The 19781-nt window shown below is 40.2% G+C and overlaps 1 protein-coding gene and 1 long non-coding RNA gene across 2 annotated transcripts in view; one reads left to right on the forward strand and one right to left on the reverse strand.

Moving 5' to 3' along the window:
* Positions 1–19781, forward strand: part of LOC123881079 — a 283317-nt gene that overhangs the window by 155882 nt on the left and 107654 nt on the right. The window lies entirely within an intron of this gene.
* LOC123881049 (probable GPI-anchored adhesin-like protein PGA55) overlaps positions 1–19781 on the reverse strand; it is a 73937-nt gene that overhangs the window by 5789 nt on the left and 48367 nt on the right. The window contains exon 3 of the mRNA XM_045929595.1: positions 153–200. Within this exon, the coding sequence (XP_045785551.1) occupies positions 153–200 (48 nt within the window). The remainder of the gene's footprint in view (positions 1–152; positions 201–19781) is intronic.

The raw sequence follows: 19781 nt of genomic DNA on the forward strand, positions 1-19781 counted from the left end.
CATTGCGAACTTTTAAAAATAAGGATTTTTTAATTATTTCCCCTTTTTTGGTATGTTGGTAATCATCAGTAGATATTATCACCTGTCTTCGTCTTTGGTAGCGTAAAACTCCATGTAACTAATAATTTTTGTAAAAATGTAAGTATATTTACCTTCTTTTAACCCCAAGTCGGCACTCGTGATATTCGCCGGCAAGGGACCTGAAATGATTTAAAAAAAACATAATTAGGTATTAATGATCTAAAGAGCTGTCCGCGCTATCATTGTTCACTATTCATTGGTAGAAAGATATTTTTAGAGTTCCGTACCTGAAAAGAAAAAAAGGACAGACAGACAACGAACTAATCCTATAAACAAGGGTTATTTATAGGATCAGTTCGTTGTTTGTCTGTCTCTCTTTATGCCTGTCTGTCTGTCAAGAAAAACTCGTCTTATAGCACAAGGAAAGGAAAAAAACCGAAACCAGTGAATTTACATTACAAAGAAAATGTGTTCATGAACAAATAATTAGTATTTTCAACTTTCAAATTAAGATTACTGTATCAAGTGGGGTACATCATACGCAAGGGCTGTACAGGTGTACATTTTAATTTTTAAAACTGATTTTTTTTTATGCATAATAGTTTTTGATTTATCGTGCAAAATGTCGAAAATGTACGGAACCCTCGCTGCGCGAGTCTTACTCGCACTTGATCGATTATTAATATCCATTTCATACTTAATTTAAACATTTCAGAAGTCACGGAATCTTAAAAAAACATCATGATAATAATGTACGTAATCTAGTTGATAAATTACTTGAAAGAGTTCGTATATCTATAAAAATAGCTCATCAGTAACACGGACGGGCGGTCAAGCGTGAGCGGTGTGCAACGTCAACTCTGCAGCTAGTCTGTTACGCAGGCGAATCACGTAACTTGCCGTTATTGTATTTTGGAATTATCAGCTATTTTAGATCGTTTCTGGATCGTGGAAGCAGAAACAGCATCCTGCGCATGAAAGCTGATAAAATGGATGGTTCTCTGGTGGGGAAACTCATGCAAATTACTAGATTCCTTTTAATTTTGTTAAGTACCTACTATAGGACCGATCACCTGAAGAAGGTGGCGGGGAGCGGGTGGATGAGGAAGGCGGAGGACCATGTTTGGTGGCGCGCTCTCGGAAAGGCCTATGTCCAGCTGTGGACGCATACCGGCTGATGGAATGGAGCATAGAGATTAAGTATGTTGTCACTAATTCCTTAGTGTTTAAGTACTAACAATGTCAAATTACCATTGTATGGCCAACGCACTAGAGTTACTTCTCTTATCTTATCAAATACCTACCTAAAATTACCTGCTTTATTAAACAAACACCTCCTCTAAAATATAAGTCCGTTATTCGTTCAGTGAGGAAATGCCGCGAAAATTGTGAAAAATTAGTAAACATGTAATATTAAAAATGGTTTCAAAAAGAAGTAAAAAGCGGCAAAATAAGGAAACGAGCAACGTCGGCGTCTGGGCTGAAAATTAAGCGCGAAAATGACATTACCGAGGCAGCGGCGCTCGAGATTATCACGAGAGAGAAAATCTGTAAACTCTAAAGAAGGCTACTCACACATCTGCCGCAGGGGCAATCTAGGGATTTGACCCAAAATGACCTCCTTAATTATTATGTTTCCAATTTCAAAGTCAGCAATTTCCTGGATTGTTCCATCAGCAGGGTGACAGGAGCGCAAAACCTTCCGAGTGTAATATGAAGGTTGCTTATGCTTCGAATCGAAAGAAAGGCGATGCAAAATTATGTAGGTTATGTATCTTTAAGATTTTTTTGGTATTGTTAGCACTAAGTCTGCAGATCATACGCCTTCACATAATAAAGATGTTTATACCAACGCCGTCTCTGTCATTAATCTACCTACTAAAGAGATATACTTCACTAGCTCCCTAGATCCTCCTCGCCGCCCCGCCACACGGTCGTGTGTGTAATAAGATGGGGGCAATTTCTGAAACTTATCTTTTTTTCCTTTGGGATTTCGATAATACTGGTGCCATACTCAACACACGTGTCTGCGAGACGTTTACTCGCACACTGAAGGCTTGTGTGTACTGTGTAGCGAAAAATTCTAAATTACCCCTTCCGTCGTACGACAAATTATCCCCGCGACAGGTGTGTGAGTAGCCTGCTTTAGGCAGCTCGGTTGCGGCAGTCAAGTTGCGGCAGCAATCCTAAGTAATCCGATCATCCAATGCATGCAATAGGACGCGAAGGATCGACCAGATTGGCTGCCACGGCCATGCTGCGGAATGCGCGGCCAGCAAAAAAACTGTTTGCAGATTACAGGCTAACGTGAACGAATTTTTGAAAATAGCGCCGTAAAGAAGGCCATGATAAGAGTAGTCAAGATGTCCGTCTCCTATTGGGAAGGTCAGCTGTTCGATCCCGGTTACGCACCTGTAATTTTTATCGATAAAGGACAACCTCGTCAGGAAACCTGCATGCCTGAGAGTTCTCCGTAATGATCTCAAAGGTGAGCGACTCTACCAATTTTTAAAAATAAGAAAATAAGGAGCAAACGAGCAGGCGGGAACAGCACCAGAGGAACCAGTAATGCGTTGCCGGCCTAGGAATTTGTAGATCCGATGATTTGGCCAGCGTTTCGGACTATGGCTGAACCCCGTTCATGAAACGCGTGCTCAGTAGTGGGCCAGCGATAAGTTGATCATGAAGATAACGATCACATATTAGTGTAGATGAGAAGGTTTCCTACCAACGCAATCACTGAGGTCAATGCTGCGCTTCCCGAAGCGTTACAGCATCGAGTATCGAGTGTCGACATTGACTCGACCTCTGCGATCCCAGCCCTCGAGGGAGGTCGCCTGGCGAGGACCTCTTCACTAACTTGGGAAGGGGCACTCGTAACAAAGGCTCTACATATACCGCTATAGAACCTACTATAACGTAATAAGTAATAACGGATCTCTATTGCTCTTCACGCATCTATGTACAGTCAGCAACAAAACTAGGTTTGCACCCGCCAATACTTAGCGACTATAGGCGGGTGCAAACCTAGCTTTATTATTGACTGTACCTATACCTACATCTGGTAAAAGATAGGCATTACATGAAAGCTTTCAAATAAATTGGAATTTACATAACCCACCCATATCCAGTATTTGAGGCTCAGATTTTTAACGGTGTTATTTTTTTTTATAATAACTAAATGGGCTTGCGCTTGGCTGCAGTCACACCAAGCAGGAAATGATGCAGCCTAAGGTAGAGCGGGTCTGCCCAGAAAATGCCCCTTTTTGAAATGGGTTAATAATGTAGTTTTCCTAGACCTAGTCAGGAATCGAACCGCGAACCTTTCCCTTATGAAGCCATGTCTCTTCTACATAGTGAATAATGATGTTTATCTATGGCTCTAGTTAAAATTGCGTCAAATGACTAATTAGGATCTACGTGACCGAGCCTAAACCTAATAGTTTGGCTAAGTGGCTATCCACAAGACGCTATCACTGGAGGAGGCAATCATTTAGCAGAATTAGATCACCCGTCCTCCTCATTCCCTCCCTCGCTCCTCATCACTCCCCGGTGAAGTGGGAGTAGGTAAGTGAACGCCCTTTCATGATTGAACGATTTTGAGGTTAATGAATCCAGAACGAGCATTTTAACAATAGTTCAATTACTCTCTTCTTCGATTCGATTCTTATATTACGTGCCTAACGTTACCTAGTCCATTTAATACGTACCTATTTTTTATTGGGTAAATTCTAAAATGGTCTTTAGTTTGTAGTTAATTTGCTACAAAAGCGTCTAGATTTGATTCCACGATCAAGAAAGAAGAAAAATTGTTATTTTTTTAAATGATGGTACGGAACCCTTCGTGTCCGAAGGTCCGACTCACACTTGAGAAGTTTTAAGCATGATCCTTACTTACTTACACTTGACAAGTTTTAAGTCATTCTACCTAACCTACATTGCAATAAAAACTTATTCAGTTTTCTACTTCAATATATTCAGCAGAGCAAAGAGAAAAAGTTTTATTTGCACATAGGATGGGAGTTGTTTTTCTTTTGGAATAGGATTGGATCGGTCGAGAGGCACTTGTGGTGGGTGAACTTGAACGAGACGGTCATGTCGAGGCCGCGCCGGTCGAGTCAATGTCGGCCACAGGCATTGGCTCTAGGTACTCTACACCGATTTGGTATCAATCGTTGTATAGAAGAAGGCGTTCCTTTGCGGAAGTCCATGATATCAAAGGAATAAAAACCTTAATTAGCTATAATCCGTAGAAAAAGGTAAATCTGTATGGTACAACATGCAGCAAGCGACATACACGAAATACACATTCTGTGAAAATGATAACATTAAACTATCTATCTATTACGGTTCACGAGATAGGTACCTACTTAGATTTATAGATCGCACTTTGACTTAGCTTAGACTGAAGATACTGTTAAAACGAGACAACGTTATATCACTGGCATAGATTACATTTAATTACTCTTTGAAAAGCCAAACTCTCACTAAAAAGACATCGGCAAAGGATCTGGGTGTCATATTCGATGATAAATTGACGTTTAGAGACCATTACGAATATATAATTGCCAAATGTAACAAATTGGTTGGATTCATCTTAAGATCGACGAAGAATTTTAAAAAGCCTTCTAGTTCGATACATCTTTACCAAGCCATGGTTCGGAGTATAATGGAATATAACTCTGTAATATGGTCTCCGTACTACGCAGTTCACTGTGATCGCTTAGAAAGCGTACAAAGGAAATTCATACGAATCTTATCTTTTCGCTATCACTTCGGCCATAGACGCACACCTTACCATGACAGACTAAAACACTTTGGGTTGAAAACTCTAGAATTTCGTCGGAAGTATTACCATTTGATATCTTTACATAGGATTATTCACTCCAAAATAGATTCTCCCGTATTACTATCTTTGATTAATATTAATTTTAATGTCCGATTAAGAAACCCTAGACCTTTTGTCCTTAATGTTTACAAGAATAATACTTCCTTCTATAATCCAGTTGTTCGTATGTGTCGCCTGTATAATGATCTTTTCACATTAAATCATAATATTGACATTTTTAACAATAATTTTAATAAATTTAAAAGAGAAATTCATCAACTTTTGTCGTAACATTCTTCTTTCATCTTTATTTTTTAAATACTGTTCGTATATATATAAGATTTAATTTCTATGCATATTTGTCATTTAAATACTTAATCTCATGTAGTAACCACTTTATATTGTAAATATTATTGTAAATTTTTTAAGCCTTCATGTTAAAAATTCTGTGTGTATCTTGTGTAATGTATATTTTATTTAGGTATAGTATTGCTGTGTACACCTATTAGGGGTTGTCACTTAGATTAGGATCTTTTGTTTTTATGTTTGGACCATTTTTAGTTACAACCTGTTGTGTGTACCTTTGAATAAATAAATAAATAAATAAATAAATAGATCTGTCACGTTTTAACTGAAACTTAAGTCTAAGCAAATCACCAGCAAATTAAAAGTGCGCTCTATAGATTTCAACCAGTAGGGTCCCGTTGGCACCCTTCTGATACGGAACCCTAAAAAAATCTTTCAGTGGTTTTATTTTTACGGCAGGTTAGTCAGTTATTTAGTATCCCGGCAGTAAGCTGAGGACATGACGACTGACGATCGGCAGGACGTTGTGCAATCACAAGCACATTAACGACCAAGGCTCGGTAATTTTCCAATTCCGCCACCGCTGGTGAATTCAGCCTACTCCACGTTGATTAGGTAATTAATTGATGATTAAATTATGATGTTCCTACATCAAACTGGCCGCAGCGAACCGCTAGGTACAAGCGAGCGTGGAGTGTGGAAATCTCTACACGAGACCTATAGCGAGCCTGTAGTACGCGACAGAACGAAGTGGCCATCCGCTAAGAAAGGATTTTTAAAAATTCAACCCCTAAAATAGGGATTTGAAATTTGTATAGTTCACACGGACAAAGTCGCAATAAGCTAGTTTAGTTAAACTGACACTGGAATAGTTTTACGTTGAATTTGTTTAGCGAAAAAATTGTAAGTCTATGAGTAGAACCAACAATTTTGTCAAACTGTATTATTGTAAATCAAAAACTGACTGCCTTGCGTGATTGATTGCTGTTTCAATCCACCCGATTATCGATCATTATTGTAAACTAAAAACTATACCTATCTTTAAGGACGTCTTTGCAAAATGAATAGGTATCAAAATTGCACTACTACATAAGTACACTGCCCACACGCACACAGCTGCGTCAAAATGAGTGAATCGACTTGATTTTGATACTTTGATATTTTTATTTTATTTTATATTTGGTCATCTATTTTTTTTTAACAGTTTTTTTTTTAAATATGTATCTTGACAATAATACAGTAAGTAGAACAGTGCCTACAGACTAAGGGTCTGATGATGAAATATTTCACCATGACTTCTTGGCAATGAACAACATTTCCATGCTTATGAAATTATGAGCTCCTACTATGACTAAAATAATCTGAGAAGGATAGCATTACATTACCTCCCGACTTGATGAAATTGCATACTTTGGAACCTACTACTGGAACTCAGAGACGAATAGAGCTAGGTGTTTCGAGTTTGGGCTCATTTTCTTAGTCATGATGAGATCTTACCTCCGGATTTGTGGAGTGACCTGATGGTATACCTCGGAAGTCACTATTGGAACTCGGAGACGAATAGAGCTAGGTGTTTCGAGTTTGGGCTCATTTTCTTAGTCATGATGAGATCTTACCTCCGGATTTGTGGAGTGACCTGATGGTATACCTCGAAAGTCACTATTGGAACTCGGAGACGAATAGAGCTAGGTGTTTCGAGTTTGGGCTCATTTTCTTAGTCATGATGAGATCTTACCTCCGGATTTGTGGAGTGACCTGATGGTATACCTCTAAAGTCACTATTGGAACTCGGAGACGACTAGAGCTAGGTGTTTCGAGTTTGGGCTCATTTTCTTAGTCATGATGAGATCTTACCTCCGGATTTGTGGAGTGACCTGATGGTATACTTTGGAAGTCACTATTGGAACTCGAAGACGAATAGAGCTAGGTGTTTCAAGTTTGGACTCATTTTCTTAGTCATGATGAGATCTTACCTCCGGATTTGTGGAGTGACCTGATGGTATCCTCGGAAGTCACTATTGGAACTCGGAGACGAATAGAGCTAGGTGTTTCGAGTTTGGGCTCATTTTCTTAGTCATGAAGAGATCTTACCTCCGGATTTGTGGAGTGACCTGATGGTACACCTCGGAAGTCACTATTGGAACTCGGAGACGAATAGAGCTAGGTGTTTCGAGTTTGGGCTCATTTTCTTAGTCATGATGAGATCTTACCTCCGGATTTGTGGAGTGACCTGATGGTATACCTCGGAAGTCACTATTGGAACTCGGAGACGAATAGAGCTAGGTGTTTCGAGTTTGGGCTCATTTTCTTAGTCATGATGAGATCTTACCTCCGGATTTGTGGAGTGACCTGATGGTATACCTCGAAAGTCACTATTGGAACTCGGAGACGAATAGAGCTAGGTGTTTCGAGTTTGGGCTCATTTTCTTAGTAATGATGAGATCTTACCTCCGGATTTGTGGAGTGACCTGATGGTATACTTTGGAAGTCACTATTGGAACTCGGAGACGAATAGAGCTAGGTGTTTCGAGTTTGGGCTCATTTTCTTAGTCATGATGAGATCTTACCTCCGGATTTGTGGAGTGACCTGATGGTATACTTTGGAAGTCACTATTGGAACTCGGAGACGAATAGAGCTAGGTGTTTCAAGTTTGGACTCATTTTCTTAGTCATGATGAGATCTTACCTCCGGATTTGTGGAGTGACCTGATGGTATCCTCGGAAGTCACTATTGGAACTCGGAGACGAATAGAGCTAGGTGTTTCGAGTTTGGGCTCATTTTCTTAGTCATGAAGAGATCTTACCTCCGGATTTGTGGAGTGACCTGATGGTACACCTCGGAAGTCACTATTGGAACTCGGAGACGAATAGAGCTAGGTGTTTCGAGTTTGGGCTCATTTTCTTAGTCATGATGAGATCTTACCTCCGGATTTGTGGAGTGACCTGATGGTATACCTCGGAAGTCACTATTGGAACTCGGAGACGAATAGAGCTAGGTGTTTCGAGTTTGGGCTCATTTTCTTAGTCATGATGAGATCTTACCTCCGGATTTGTGGAGTGACCTGATGGTATACCTCGAAAGTCACTATTGGAACTCGGAGACGAATAGAGCTAGGTGTTTCGAGTTTGGGCTCATTTTATTAGTCATGATGAGATCTTACCTCCGGATTTGTGGAGTGACCTGATGGTATACTTTGGAAGTCACTATTGGAACTCGAAGACGAATAGAGCTAAGTGTTTCGAGTTTGGACTCATTTTCTTAGTCATGATGAGATCTTACCTCCGGATTTGTGGAGTGACCTGATGGTATCATCGGAAGTCACTATTGGAACTCGGAGACGAATAGAGCTAGGTGTTTCGAGTTTGGGCTCATTTTCTTAGTCATGAAGAGATCTTACCTCCGGATTTGTGGAGTGACCTGATGGTATACCTCGGAAGTCACTATTGGAACTCGGAGACGAATAGAGCTAGGTGTTTCGAGTTTGAGCTCATTTTCTTAGTCACGATGAGATCTTACCTCCGGATTTGTGGAGTGACCTGATGGTATACCTCGGAAGTCACTATTGGAACTCGGAGACGAATAGAGCTAGGTGTTTCGAGTTTGGGCTCATTTTCTTAGTCATGATGAGATCTTACCTCCGGATTTGTGGAGTGACCTGATGGTATACCTCGAAAGTCACTATTGGAACTCGGAGACGAATAGAGCTAGGTGTTTCGAGTTTGGGCTCGTTTTGTTAGTTATGACGAGATTATACCTTGAAACTTGTTGGAGTGCTCTGAAGGTATACTTCAAAAGCCACTATTGGACTTTCGAGTCGAGTAGAGTTAGATGTTATGAGTTTGAGCTCGTTTTGTAAGTTCCAATAGTGACTTCCGAGGTATACCATCAGGTCACTCCACAAATCCGGAGGTAAGATCTCATCATGACTAAGAAAATGAGCCCGAACTCGAAACAGCTAGCTTTATTCGTCTCCGAGTTCCAATAGTGACATCCGAGGTATACCATCAGGTCACTTCACGAATCCGGAGGTAACATCTCATCATGACCAAGAAAATGAGCCCAAACTCGAAACACCTAGCTCTATTCGTCTCCGAGTTCCAATAGTGACTTCCGAGGTATACCATCAGGTCACTCCACAAATCCGGAGGTAAGATCTCATCATGACTAAGAAAATGAGCCCAAACTCGAAAAACCTAGCTCTATTCGTCTCCGAGTTCCAATAGTGGCTTCCGAGGTATACTATCAGGTCACTCCACAAATCCGGAGGTAAGATCTCATCATGACTAAGAAAATGAGCCCAAACTCGAAACACCTAGCTCTATTCGTCTCCGAGTTCCAATAGTGACTTCCGAGGTATACCATCAGGTCACTCCACAAATCTGGAGGTAAGATCTCATCATGACTAAGAAAATGAGCCCGAACTCGAAACAGCTAGCTCTATTCGTCTCCGAGTTCCAATAGTGACTTCCGAGGTATACGATCAGGTCACTCCACAAATCCGGAGGTAAGATCTCATCATGACTAAGAAAATGAGCCCAAACTCGAAACATCTAGCTCTATTCGTCTCCGAGTTCCAATAGTGACTTCCGAGGTATACCATCAGGTCACTCCACAAATCCGGAGGTAAGATCTCATCATTACTAAGAAAATGAGCCCAAACTCGAAACACCTAGCTCTATTCGTCTCCGAGTTCCAATAGTGACTTCCGAGGTATACCATCAGGTCACTCCACAAATCCGGAGGTAAGATCTCATCATGACTAAGAAAATGAGCCCAAACTCGAAACATCTAGCTCTATTCGTCTCCGAGTTCCAATAGTGACTTCCGAGGTATACCATCAGGTCACTCCACAAATCCGGAGGTAAGATCTCATCATTACTAAGAAAATGAGCCCAAACTCGAAACACCTAGCTCTATTCGTCTCCGAGTTCCAATAGTGACTTCCGAGGTATACCATCAGGTCACTCCACAAATCCGGAGGTAAGATCTCATCATGACTAAGAAAATGAGCCCAAACTCGAAACACCTAGCTCTATTCGTCTCCGAGTTCCAATAGTGACTTCCGAGGTATACCATCAGGTCACTCCACAAATCCGGAGGTAAGATCTCATCATGACTAAGAAAATGAGCCCAAACTCGAAACACCTAGCTCTATTCGTCTCCGAGTTCCAATAGTGACTTCCGAGGTATACCATCAGGTCACTCCACAAATCCGGAGGTAAGATCTCATCATTACTAAGAAAATGAGCCCAAACTCGAAACACCTAGCTCTATTCGTCTCCGAGTTCCAATAGTGACTTCCGAGGTATACCATCATGTCACTCCACAAATCCGGAGGTAAGATCTCATCATGACTAAGAAAATGAGCCCAAACTCGAAACACCTAGCTCTATTCGTCTCCGAGTTCCAATAGTGACTTCCGAGGTATACCATCAGGTCACTCCACAAATCCGGAGGTAAGATCTCATCATGACTAAGAAAATGAGCCCAAACTCGAAACACCTAGCTCTATTCGTCTCCGAGTTCCAATAGTGACTTCCGAGGTATACCATCAGGTCACTCCACAAATCCGGAGGTAAGATCTCATCATTACTAAGAAAATGAGCGCAAACTCGAAACACCTAGCTCTATTCGTCTCCGAGTTCCAATAGTGACTTCCGAGGTATACCATCAGGTCACTCCACAAATCCGGAGGTAAGATCTCATCATGACTAAGAAAATGAGCCCGAACTCGAAACAGCTAGCTTTATTCGTCTCCGAGTTCCAATAGTGACTTCCGAGGTATACCATCAGGTCACTCCACAAATCCGGAGGTAAGATCTCATCATTACTAAGAAAATGAGCCCAAACTCGAAACACCTAGCTCTATTCGTCTCCGAGTTCCAATAGTGACTTCCGAGGTATACCATCAGGTCACTCCACAAATCCGGAGGTAAGATCTCATCATGACTAAGAAAATGAGCCCAAACTCGAAACACCTAGCTCTATTCGTCTCCGAGTTCCAATAGTGACTTCCGAGGTATACCATCAGGTCACTCCACAAATCCGGAGGTAAGATCTCATCATGACTAAGAAAATGAGCCCAAACTCGAAACACCTAGCTCTATTCGTCTCCGAGTTCCAATAGTGACTTCCGAGGTATACCATCAGGTCACTCCACAAATCCGGAGGTAAGATCTCATCATTACTAAGAAAATGAGCCCAAACTCGAAACACCTAGCTCTATTCGTCTCCGAGTTCCAATAGTGACTTCCGAGGTATACCATCAGGTCACTCCACAAATCCGGAGGTAAGATCTCATCATGACTAAGAAAATGAGCCCAAACTCGAAACACCTAGCTCTATTCGTCTCCGAGTTCCAATAGTGACTTCCGAGGTATACCATCAGGTCACTCCACAAATCCGGAGGTAAGATCTCATCATGACTAAGAAAATGAGCCCAAACTCGAAACACCTAGCTCTATTCGTCTCCGAGTTCCAATAGTGACTTCCGAGGTATACCATCAGGTCACTCCACAAATCCGGAGGTAAGATCTCATCATGACTAAGAAAATGAGCCCAAACTCGAAACACCTAGCTCTATTCGTCTCCGAGTTCCAATAGTGACTTCCGAGGTATACCATCAGGTCACTCCACAAATCCGGAGGTAAGATCTCATCATGACTAAGAAAATGAGCCCAAACTCGAAACACCTAGCTCTATTCGTCTCCGAGTTCCAATAGTGACTTCCGAGGTATACCATCAGGTCACTCCACAAATCCGGAGGTAAGATCTCATCATGACTAAGAAAATGAGCCCAAACTCGAAACACCTAGCTCTATTCGTCTCCGAGTTCCAATAGTGACTTCCGAGGTATACCATCAGGTCACTCCACAAATCCGGAGGTAAGATCTCATCATTACTAAGAAAATGAGCCCAAACTCGAAACACCTAGCTCTATTCGTCTCCGAGTTCCAATAGTGACTTCCGAGGTATACCATCAGGTCACTCCACAAATCCGGAGGTAAGATCTCATCATGACTAAGAAAATGAGCCCAAACTCGAAACACCTAGCTCTATTCGTCTCCGAGTTCCAATAGTGACTTCCGAGGTATACCATCAGGTCACTCCACAAATCCGGAGGTAAGATCTCATCATGACTAAGAAAATGAGCCCAAACTCGAAACACCTAGCTCTATTCGTCTCCGAGTTCCAATAGTGACTTCCGAGGTATACCATCAGGTCACTCCACAAATCCGGAGGTAAGATCTCATCATTACTAAGAAAATGAGCCCAAACTCGAAACACCTAGCTCTATTCGTCTCCGAGTTCCAATAGTGACTTCCGAGGTATACCATCAGGTCACTCCACAAATCCGGAGGTAAGATCTCATCATGACTAAGAAAATGAGCCCAAACTCGAAACACCTAGCTCTATTCGTCTCCGAGTTCCAATAGTGACTTCCGAGGTATACCATCAGGTCACTCCACAAATCCGGAGGTAAGATCTCATCATGTCTAAGAAAATGAGCCCAAACTCGAAACACCTAGCTCTATTCGTCTCCGAGTTCCAATAGTGACTTCCGAGGTATACCATCAGGTCACTCCACAAATCCGGAGGTAAGATCTCATCATGACTAAGAAAATGAGCCCAAACTCGAAACATCTAGCTCTATTCGTCTCCGAGTTCCAATAGTGACTTCCGAGGTATACCATCAGGTCACTCCACAAATCCGGAGGTAAGATCTCATCATTACTAAGAAAATGAGCCCAAACTCGAAACACCTAGCTCTATTCGTCTCCGAGTTCCAATAGTGACTTCCGAGGTATACCATCAGGTCACTCCACAAATCCGGAGGTAAGATCTCATCATGTCTAAGAAAATAAGCCCAAACTCGAAACACCTAGCTCTATTCGTCTCCGAGTTCTAATAGTGACTTCCGAGGTATACCATCAGGTCACTCCACAAATCCGGAGGTAAGATCTCATCATGTCTAAGAAAATGAGCCCAAACTCGAAACACCTAGCTCTATTCGTCTCCGAGTTCCAATAGTGACTTCCGAGGTATACCATCAGGTCACTCCACAAATCCGGAGGTAAGATCTCATCATGTCTAAGAAAATGAGCCCAAACTCGAAACACCTAGCTCTATTCGTCTCCGAGTTCCAATAGTGACTTCCGAGGTATACCATCAGGTCACTCCACAAATCCGGAGGTAAGATCTCATCATGACTAAGAAAATGAGCCCAAACTCGAAACACCTAGCTCTATTCGTCTCCGAGTTCCAATAGTGACTTTCGAGGTATACCATCAGGTCACTCCACAAATCCGGAGGTAAGATCTCATCATGACTAAGAAAATGAGCCCAAACTCGAAACACCTAGCTCTATTCGTCTCCGAGTTCCAATAGTGACTTCCGAGGTATACCATCAGGTCACTCCACAAATCCGGAGGTAAGATCTCATCATGACTAAGAAAATGAGCCCAAACTCGAAACACCTAGCTCTATTCGTCTCCGAGTTCCAATAGTGACTTTCGAGGTATACCATCAGGTCACTCCACAAATCCGGAGGTAAGATCTCGTCATGACTAAGAAAACGAGCCCAAACTGGACACATCTAGTTCTTCTAGTCTTCAAGTTCCTGTCGCAGCCTTCGAAGTTCACTATCAGATCACTATCATGCTCAAGAAAAAAATCCAGCTAACGATAAAATGTGATAATAGGTACATAATATTATCATTATTATCTTACCTTGCCAAAATATCAGCACAATCACGGAATAAGTACCTATAAATATCAGTTAGGGTTTTGTCGAACTATTTTGTGTTCGTACAGCGATCTTTTCCACATCAAAAAATTATAGCAACCGACGCAGAGACCACCCACGAAGGCGGCTAGCCGCTGACTGATATAATTTTGAAATCATACCATTGCCTGCCCAATATCAAAATAACCCTTAGTGCACTGTATTAAGGTTTGCGGTTGAAGCAAAATACGTGAAAAATTTATACACGATGTTTTTATTTATTTTTATAATACTATTAATATAATAATCTCACATTTTGAGGTACACATTATGTGCTAACGGAAAATATTTATTAGAAGAATAAAATCCGTACGTAAACTGAGAAAAATGTACCTAAACTTGACCCTAAATCGTTAATTCTGCGTGGAAGAGGTGAAGGAAAATCGTTCTTATAGTATCAAAATTAATGAATTTATCAAAAAATTACTCGATCTCTGGAGATAAAGGACCAATCTATTTTTAGCAATCTGTAGTTCCAATTTACTTAGTATATTTTAGCCACAAAGCGTACCGAAAATCTATACAAGTGTGCAAATACGTCCTTAAGTAGATCACTATCACTACCCTTGTTATGAATGCGAAAGTGTGTTCGTTTGTTGTGTGGTTACTTGACTTGTAAGTTTGTCCTACAATCACGTCGGATCGATGTGATTTTTTGCATGGGTATAATTAGAGACCTGGAGAGTGACATAGGCTCCTTTTTATCCCAGAAAATCAAAGAATTTCCACTGGATTTTTAGAAACCTAAATCCTCGTGGACGAAGTCGCAGGCATCAACTATTACTAGATGCGGTAACGATTCAAGATAAGTATATGAAACACAATCGTCTCGTATCGATGCTTCGTTATATCATATCGAGGAATGAAAACATCTAATGATTCACACGTTCTCATACTCTAAGGCTCGGACAAACACACCGTGTGACTTCAGCGATGGGCGACTGCAACCTGTCTAAGGTGGCTTTCAAAGCGGCATATTTACTTTCACCGAAGGGTCAATCAGGTTTAGCCAACTTTTTGAAAAAAAAAAAATAGAAGTATCTATGTAAAGTACCTATACTCTGCTTACCTATTTCTTAGTCATTTTAGTTTTTAGATTTACTTGTGCAACATTTTTTTCTATCCATACTATAAATGCGAAAATGTGTTTGTTTGTTGGTTTGGTGGTTTGTCCTTCAATCATGTCGCAATGGAGAAACAGATCGACGTAATTATTTGCAAGAGGATAGTTAAAGACATGGAGAGTAACATAGGCTAATTTTTATCCTGCAAAATCAAAGACGGGATTTTTCAAAAACCTAAATCTACGCGGACGAAGTCGCGGACATCAGCTAGTGCTTAGTAAAAAGCAATGACGAGATCTAGGTTGGAGAGCGCTTGCCTGGAAGATACGTGGTATAAGATCTGTGGTAGTATGGTGAAAGAGGTCTAGCACGAATAAGTAGGTATACCTGTGCTTACCTAGTAGGTACTTGGATACAGGATACTAGGTTGAATTATAGAACGAAGTCATGTTTCTGAAATATTACCTATATTCATAGAACCATGCTCCAATGCACAAAGACTAGTCATGCAAAAGTTCGCAAACGTAGGCGTAGTAGAACAAAAAGCTACCGAATCAAAACAAGTATAAATTCGAGGACAGCGGGGGCGGGCGGTATCGATCGCCCGTGTCACCCTGTATCAGACCTGCACCCTCACAGACTCTACGATGTATCGCTCTGTATCACATACATTGCTGATCAGGCACTAGGCCTGATCAAGGTTTCGTAATGGATTGTTGAACTTGTATGCGCAAAACTTTTTTCAACCCGAATAGCGGTTCTACGCTTTTGGTATCTACAGGACTACGGGAAAACTTGACTGACAAAGTTGTAACGTTAGGACGGAAATTGTTAAAAATTTATATTTGTATTTCGAAGTGCATAGAAAAGTTGACGGTTGTTTTTTAGGTTGCGCACCCAAAGGGTAAAAACGGAGCCCTATTAATGTCACTCTGCTGTCTGTTTGTATGTCTGTCCGTCTGTCCATCTGTCGTGTCTATCAAGAAAACCTATAGGATACTTCCCGTTGACCTAGAATCATGAAATTTAGCAGGTAGGTACTCGTAGGTAAGACTTAACTCTTATAACACAAGTAAAGGAAAAAATCCGAAAACCGTCAATTTGTGGTCGCATCACAAAAAAAATTAAAATGTGTTCATGAATAAACCAATAATATAATTAGTATTTTCAATTTGCAAAGTAAGATAGTATACAAAGTGGGGTCACGGTAATATTATACATAATATTACCGTGGTGGGGTATCATATGAAAGGGCTTTACCTGTACATTCTAAAACAGATTTTTATTTATTTTTATGCATAATAGTTTTTGATTTATCGTGTAAAATATCGGAAAAAATACCCGAGCACGGAACCCTCGGTGCGCGAATCTGACTCGCACTTGGCCGGTTTTTTGATTAAAAAAGAGAGAAAACTGCAAGAAGCTTTTCAGTTTTCACACATACACGGTATTATCAACCGCAGTGAACGCGCCAAGTTGCCATTCTTTAGTGTAGGGCAGGACGATAACACGGACAGACGGCCGGCACGTCCCGGCCATTAGTCCCTCTCGGCCCTCTTGACACACTTCACAGACGAGAGGAAAATACGCTCGAGAGGGAAAATCTCATCGGAGGAATCGTTCAGTCGTTTTTCTTGCGCATTCACAAAGGGATGCCGTTGTCACTCGCTCACAGAGTAGGTACAGTCAGCAACAAAGCATGTTTGCACCCGCCAGTAGGTACTGACCTAGCTCTGTTGCTGACTGTACTATGTATATAGGATTCTCGTATTGTCGACAGTGTTGGAAGCTTGTTTCTTTACTTTGACACTTGTATCTATGTGAAGAGCTTGTAGTGTGATTCTGAGCACAAATCTGACAGATCATCGAGCTGGAAGAAACAGTGAGCGAGTTGCATTGAGATATTATAGGATTGTTTGAAGTCCCTTGAGCTTTTTGTGCGAGTCTGAGTCGCGTTTGACCGGGTTTTTAATGTAAGTAATTATTTTTTTAAGATATTTTTAAGTAAGTAGGTATGTACATATGATTAGGGTAAATAAAAAATCAAAACACTTTCAGTTTCGCAAGCAATCCGACCAAATATACCTATCAACGCGGCATGCCTCAGGTTGTCGTATTTCGCAGTTTCTATTGGATACGAGCTTTATCCCGAAACTAGGTCGAGCAGATGCTACATCGTGAATAAATAATATAAAAGCTTCTTTGAAAGTTCTCAGGAAAAGTATTTAGAATATACATAAATAAAAAAAGAAAATGCAATGAAAGATTTTAATATTATGTTCGAGAAAAAATGAGTTTTCCATTAAGCAAAATAATGCTTTCAAGCTCTTTCTAAGTACTTATGAACTATTATGTAAAGTAACAACATTGTTGCAAGATTTCAACGTATAATAGATGTTATACTCAAGTAAAGTAAATATTATAGGTAAACAAATCGTATTCTTTTTTCTTACATCTTTTGTAAAGATAAATGATTTCATGGTTTTACAATTTTCACAACTATTGTGAACGGTAACTTCGCAGTGTTCGTAGTATGATCAAATAATAATAAATCACTGTTTATGTATGCCATTGTAACGTAATTCCATTATACAATTCCAATTTATGTAAATTAACTCGTTCACATGACAACTTATTACACGTTCATTCAATCTGGAATTGCTTTCATTTCGATAAAGATATTTTGAGATGTAACAAGCAGCATGTATTATAAGATTACTTAGAATTAATCACAGAGTTACCTAACCGATACGAATAATAATAACAGAAGTATTATTAGGTTCATAAATTACCTAGTTCAAGTATTAGGTATAAAATATGGAAGCCATTTTGAAATCTTTATTATTTAGCGATAGTAATAGGTACACACTGTGAAAATTTCAATTCTCTACCTATTACAGTTCACGAGATACAGCCCGTTGACAGTCTGACATGCGGACGGACAGACGGACAGCGCAGGCTTAGTAATTGGTTACCGTTAGCACCCTTCGGGCACGGAGCCCTAAAAAGTAGAGCTTAGTTTGATTGTATTCTACATCACAAAGTATTTCAAGTATGTAGGTATCTACTTGAAACAAATTAATATCTTATTTTAATGTAAACATTAAAATACTTTTGTAAACAAAATACTTAACTAATCTTTTATGTATAAAATTATAACTTCTATATTTTTGTTTAATTTATTAGGGTTCCGTACCTCAAAATGAAAAACGGAACCCTTATAGGATCAATTTGTTGTCTGTCTGTCTGTCTGTCAAGAAACCTATAGGGTACTTCCCGTTGTCCTAGAATCATGAAAGGCAGGTAGGTAGGTCTTATAGCACAAATACAGGAATAAATCATTTAAAAAAAATTAACATGTGTTCCAATTTTCAAAGTAAGATAACTATACCAAGTGGGGTATCATATGAAAGGGCTTTACCTGTACATTCTAAAACAGATTTGTGTTTATTTTTATGCATAATAGTGCAAAATGTTGGAAAAAACTCGAGTTCGGGACCCTCAGTGCGAGTCTGACTCGTACTTAGCCGGTTTTTTTATATTTATAATATCTATAATATTAACTATGTAGTTAACAGCTACTAGACGAGCAATGTAATAAAGATGGGTCATGTGAGTACGCTAGTTACTCGCTAAGTGTCCTCTAGGGTCCATAAATATGGCAGTCTTGACCTCACTCCATCTTAATGAAAATAGGGTTTTAGAGCCGCAAGTGCCTCTCTATGTACAAGTACCTATGTGCTAGCTTATTTGTCCTTGGTTGTTATTTATTTGACCTTGTTGCAACTTCACGTCCCGGGTTCGATTCCCGGTCGTCCATTTAGGACACTTACTATAAGGTTGCTTCGACTATCATAATAATTATGGTCCTCTATAATTTCCACCATATTAGCAAACCCGGACAAGCTGCAATAACATGAGAACTAAATCGAACAAGACAGCCTGATGTTAGGTTAATGAGATATGGGTTTTCCCTCGTGCAAATTTCTTGTGAGGATAACTTATAAATATATTAGTAAAATTGCGTGGAAGCAATCGGTAGAGCTTCAGTTGTCCACAAGATGGTGTATAGACAGTGTAACTTTTATAATTTGAAAAGAGTAGAGAGTTTCTTCCTGGCTCTTCTCAGTAGAATCTACATTCCGAACGGGTGGTAGAGTCACAGACGTAGCATAAGATACACTAGTTGTCCTACATGAAAAAAAATTAAAATACATTTTGATTTTGGTTTGTAGGATTCCGTATCTCCAGAAAAAAAAAGAAACCCTTATCACTTTGTTGTCTGTCTGTCTGTCGTGTCTTGTCAGACCGGCCAAGGGTATCAAAATCTATGGGGTACTTCCCGTTGACCTAGAATCATGAAATTTGGCAAGTAGCACGGTCTTATGGCACAAGTAAGGGAAAAAATCCAATAACCGTGAATTTGTTGTTACATCACAAAAAAAAAAAAAGTGTTATTTCTTGTACAATGGTGCGGAACCCTTCGTGTGCGAATCCAACTTGCACTTGACCGGGTTTTTATTTTAATCAGGAATACTACTCAGAGAGACGGATTTTGATAAAAAATCCCGTAGGAATTCTATAAATTTCCGGGATAAAAAGTAAGTAGCCTATGTGCTAATCCAGAATTTGATCTATCTCCATTCTAAACAGCCAAATCCGTCCAGTAGTTTTTGCGTGAAAGAGTAACAAACATTCACACATACACGTAAACATTCGCTTTTATAATATTATTGTGACAACCAAAATACCATTGATTGTATTCGAACTGGCAAG

This window comes from Maniola jurtina, chromosome 3 (assembly GCF_905333055.1).
Source record: "Maniola jurtina chromosome 3, ilManJurt1.1, whole genome shotgun sequence".
Lineage (NCBI taxonomy): Eukaryota > Metazoa > Arthropoda > Insecta > Lepidoptera > Nymphalidae > Maniola > Maniola jurtina.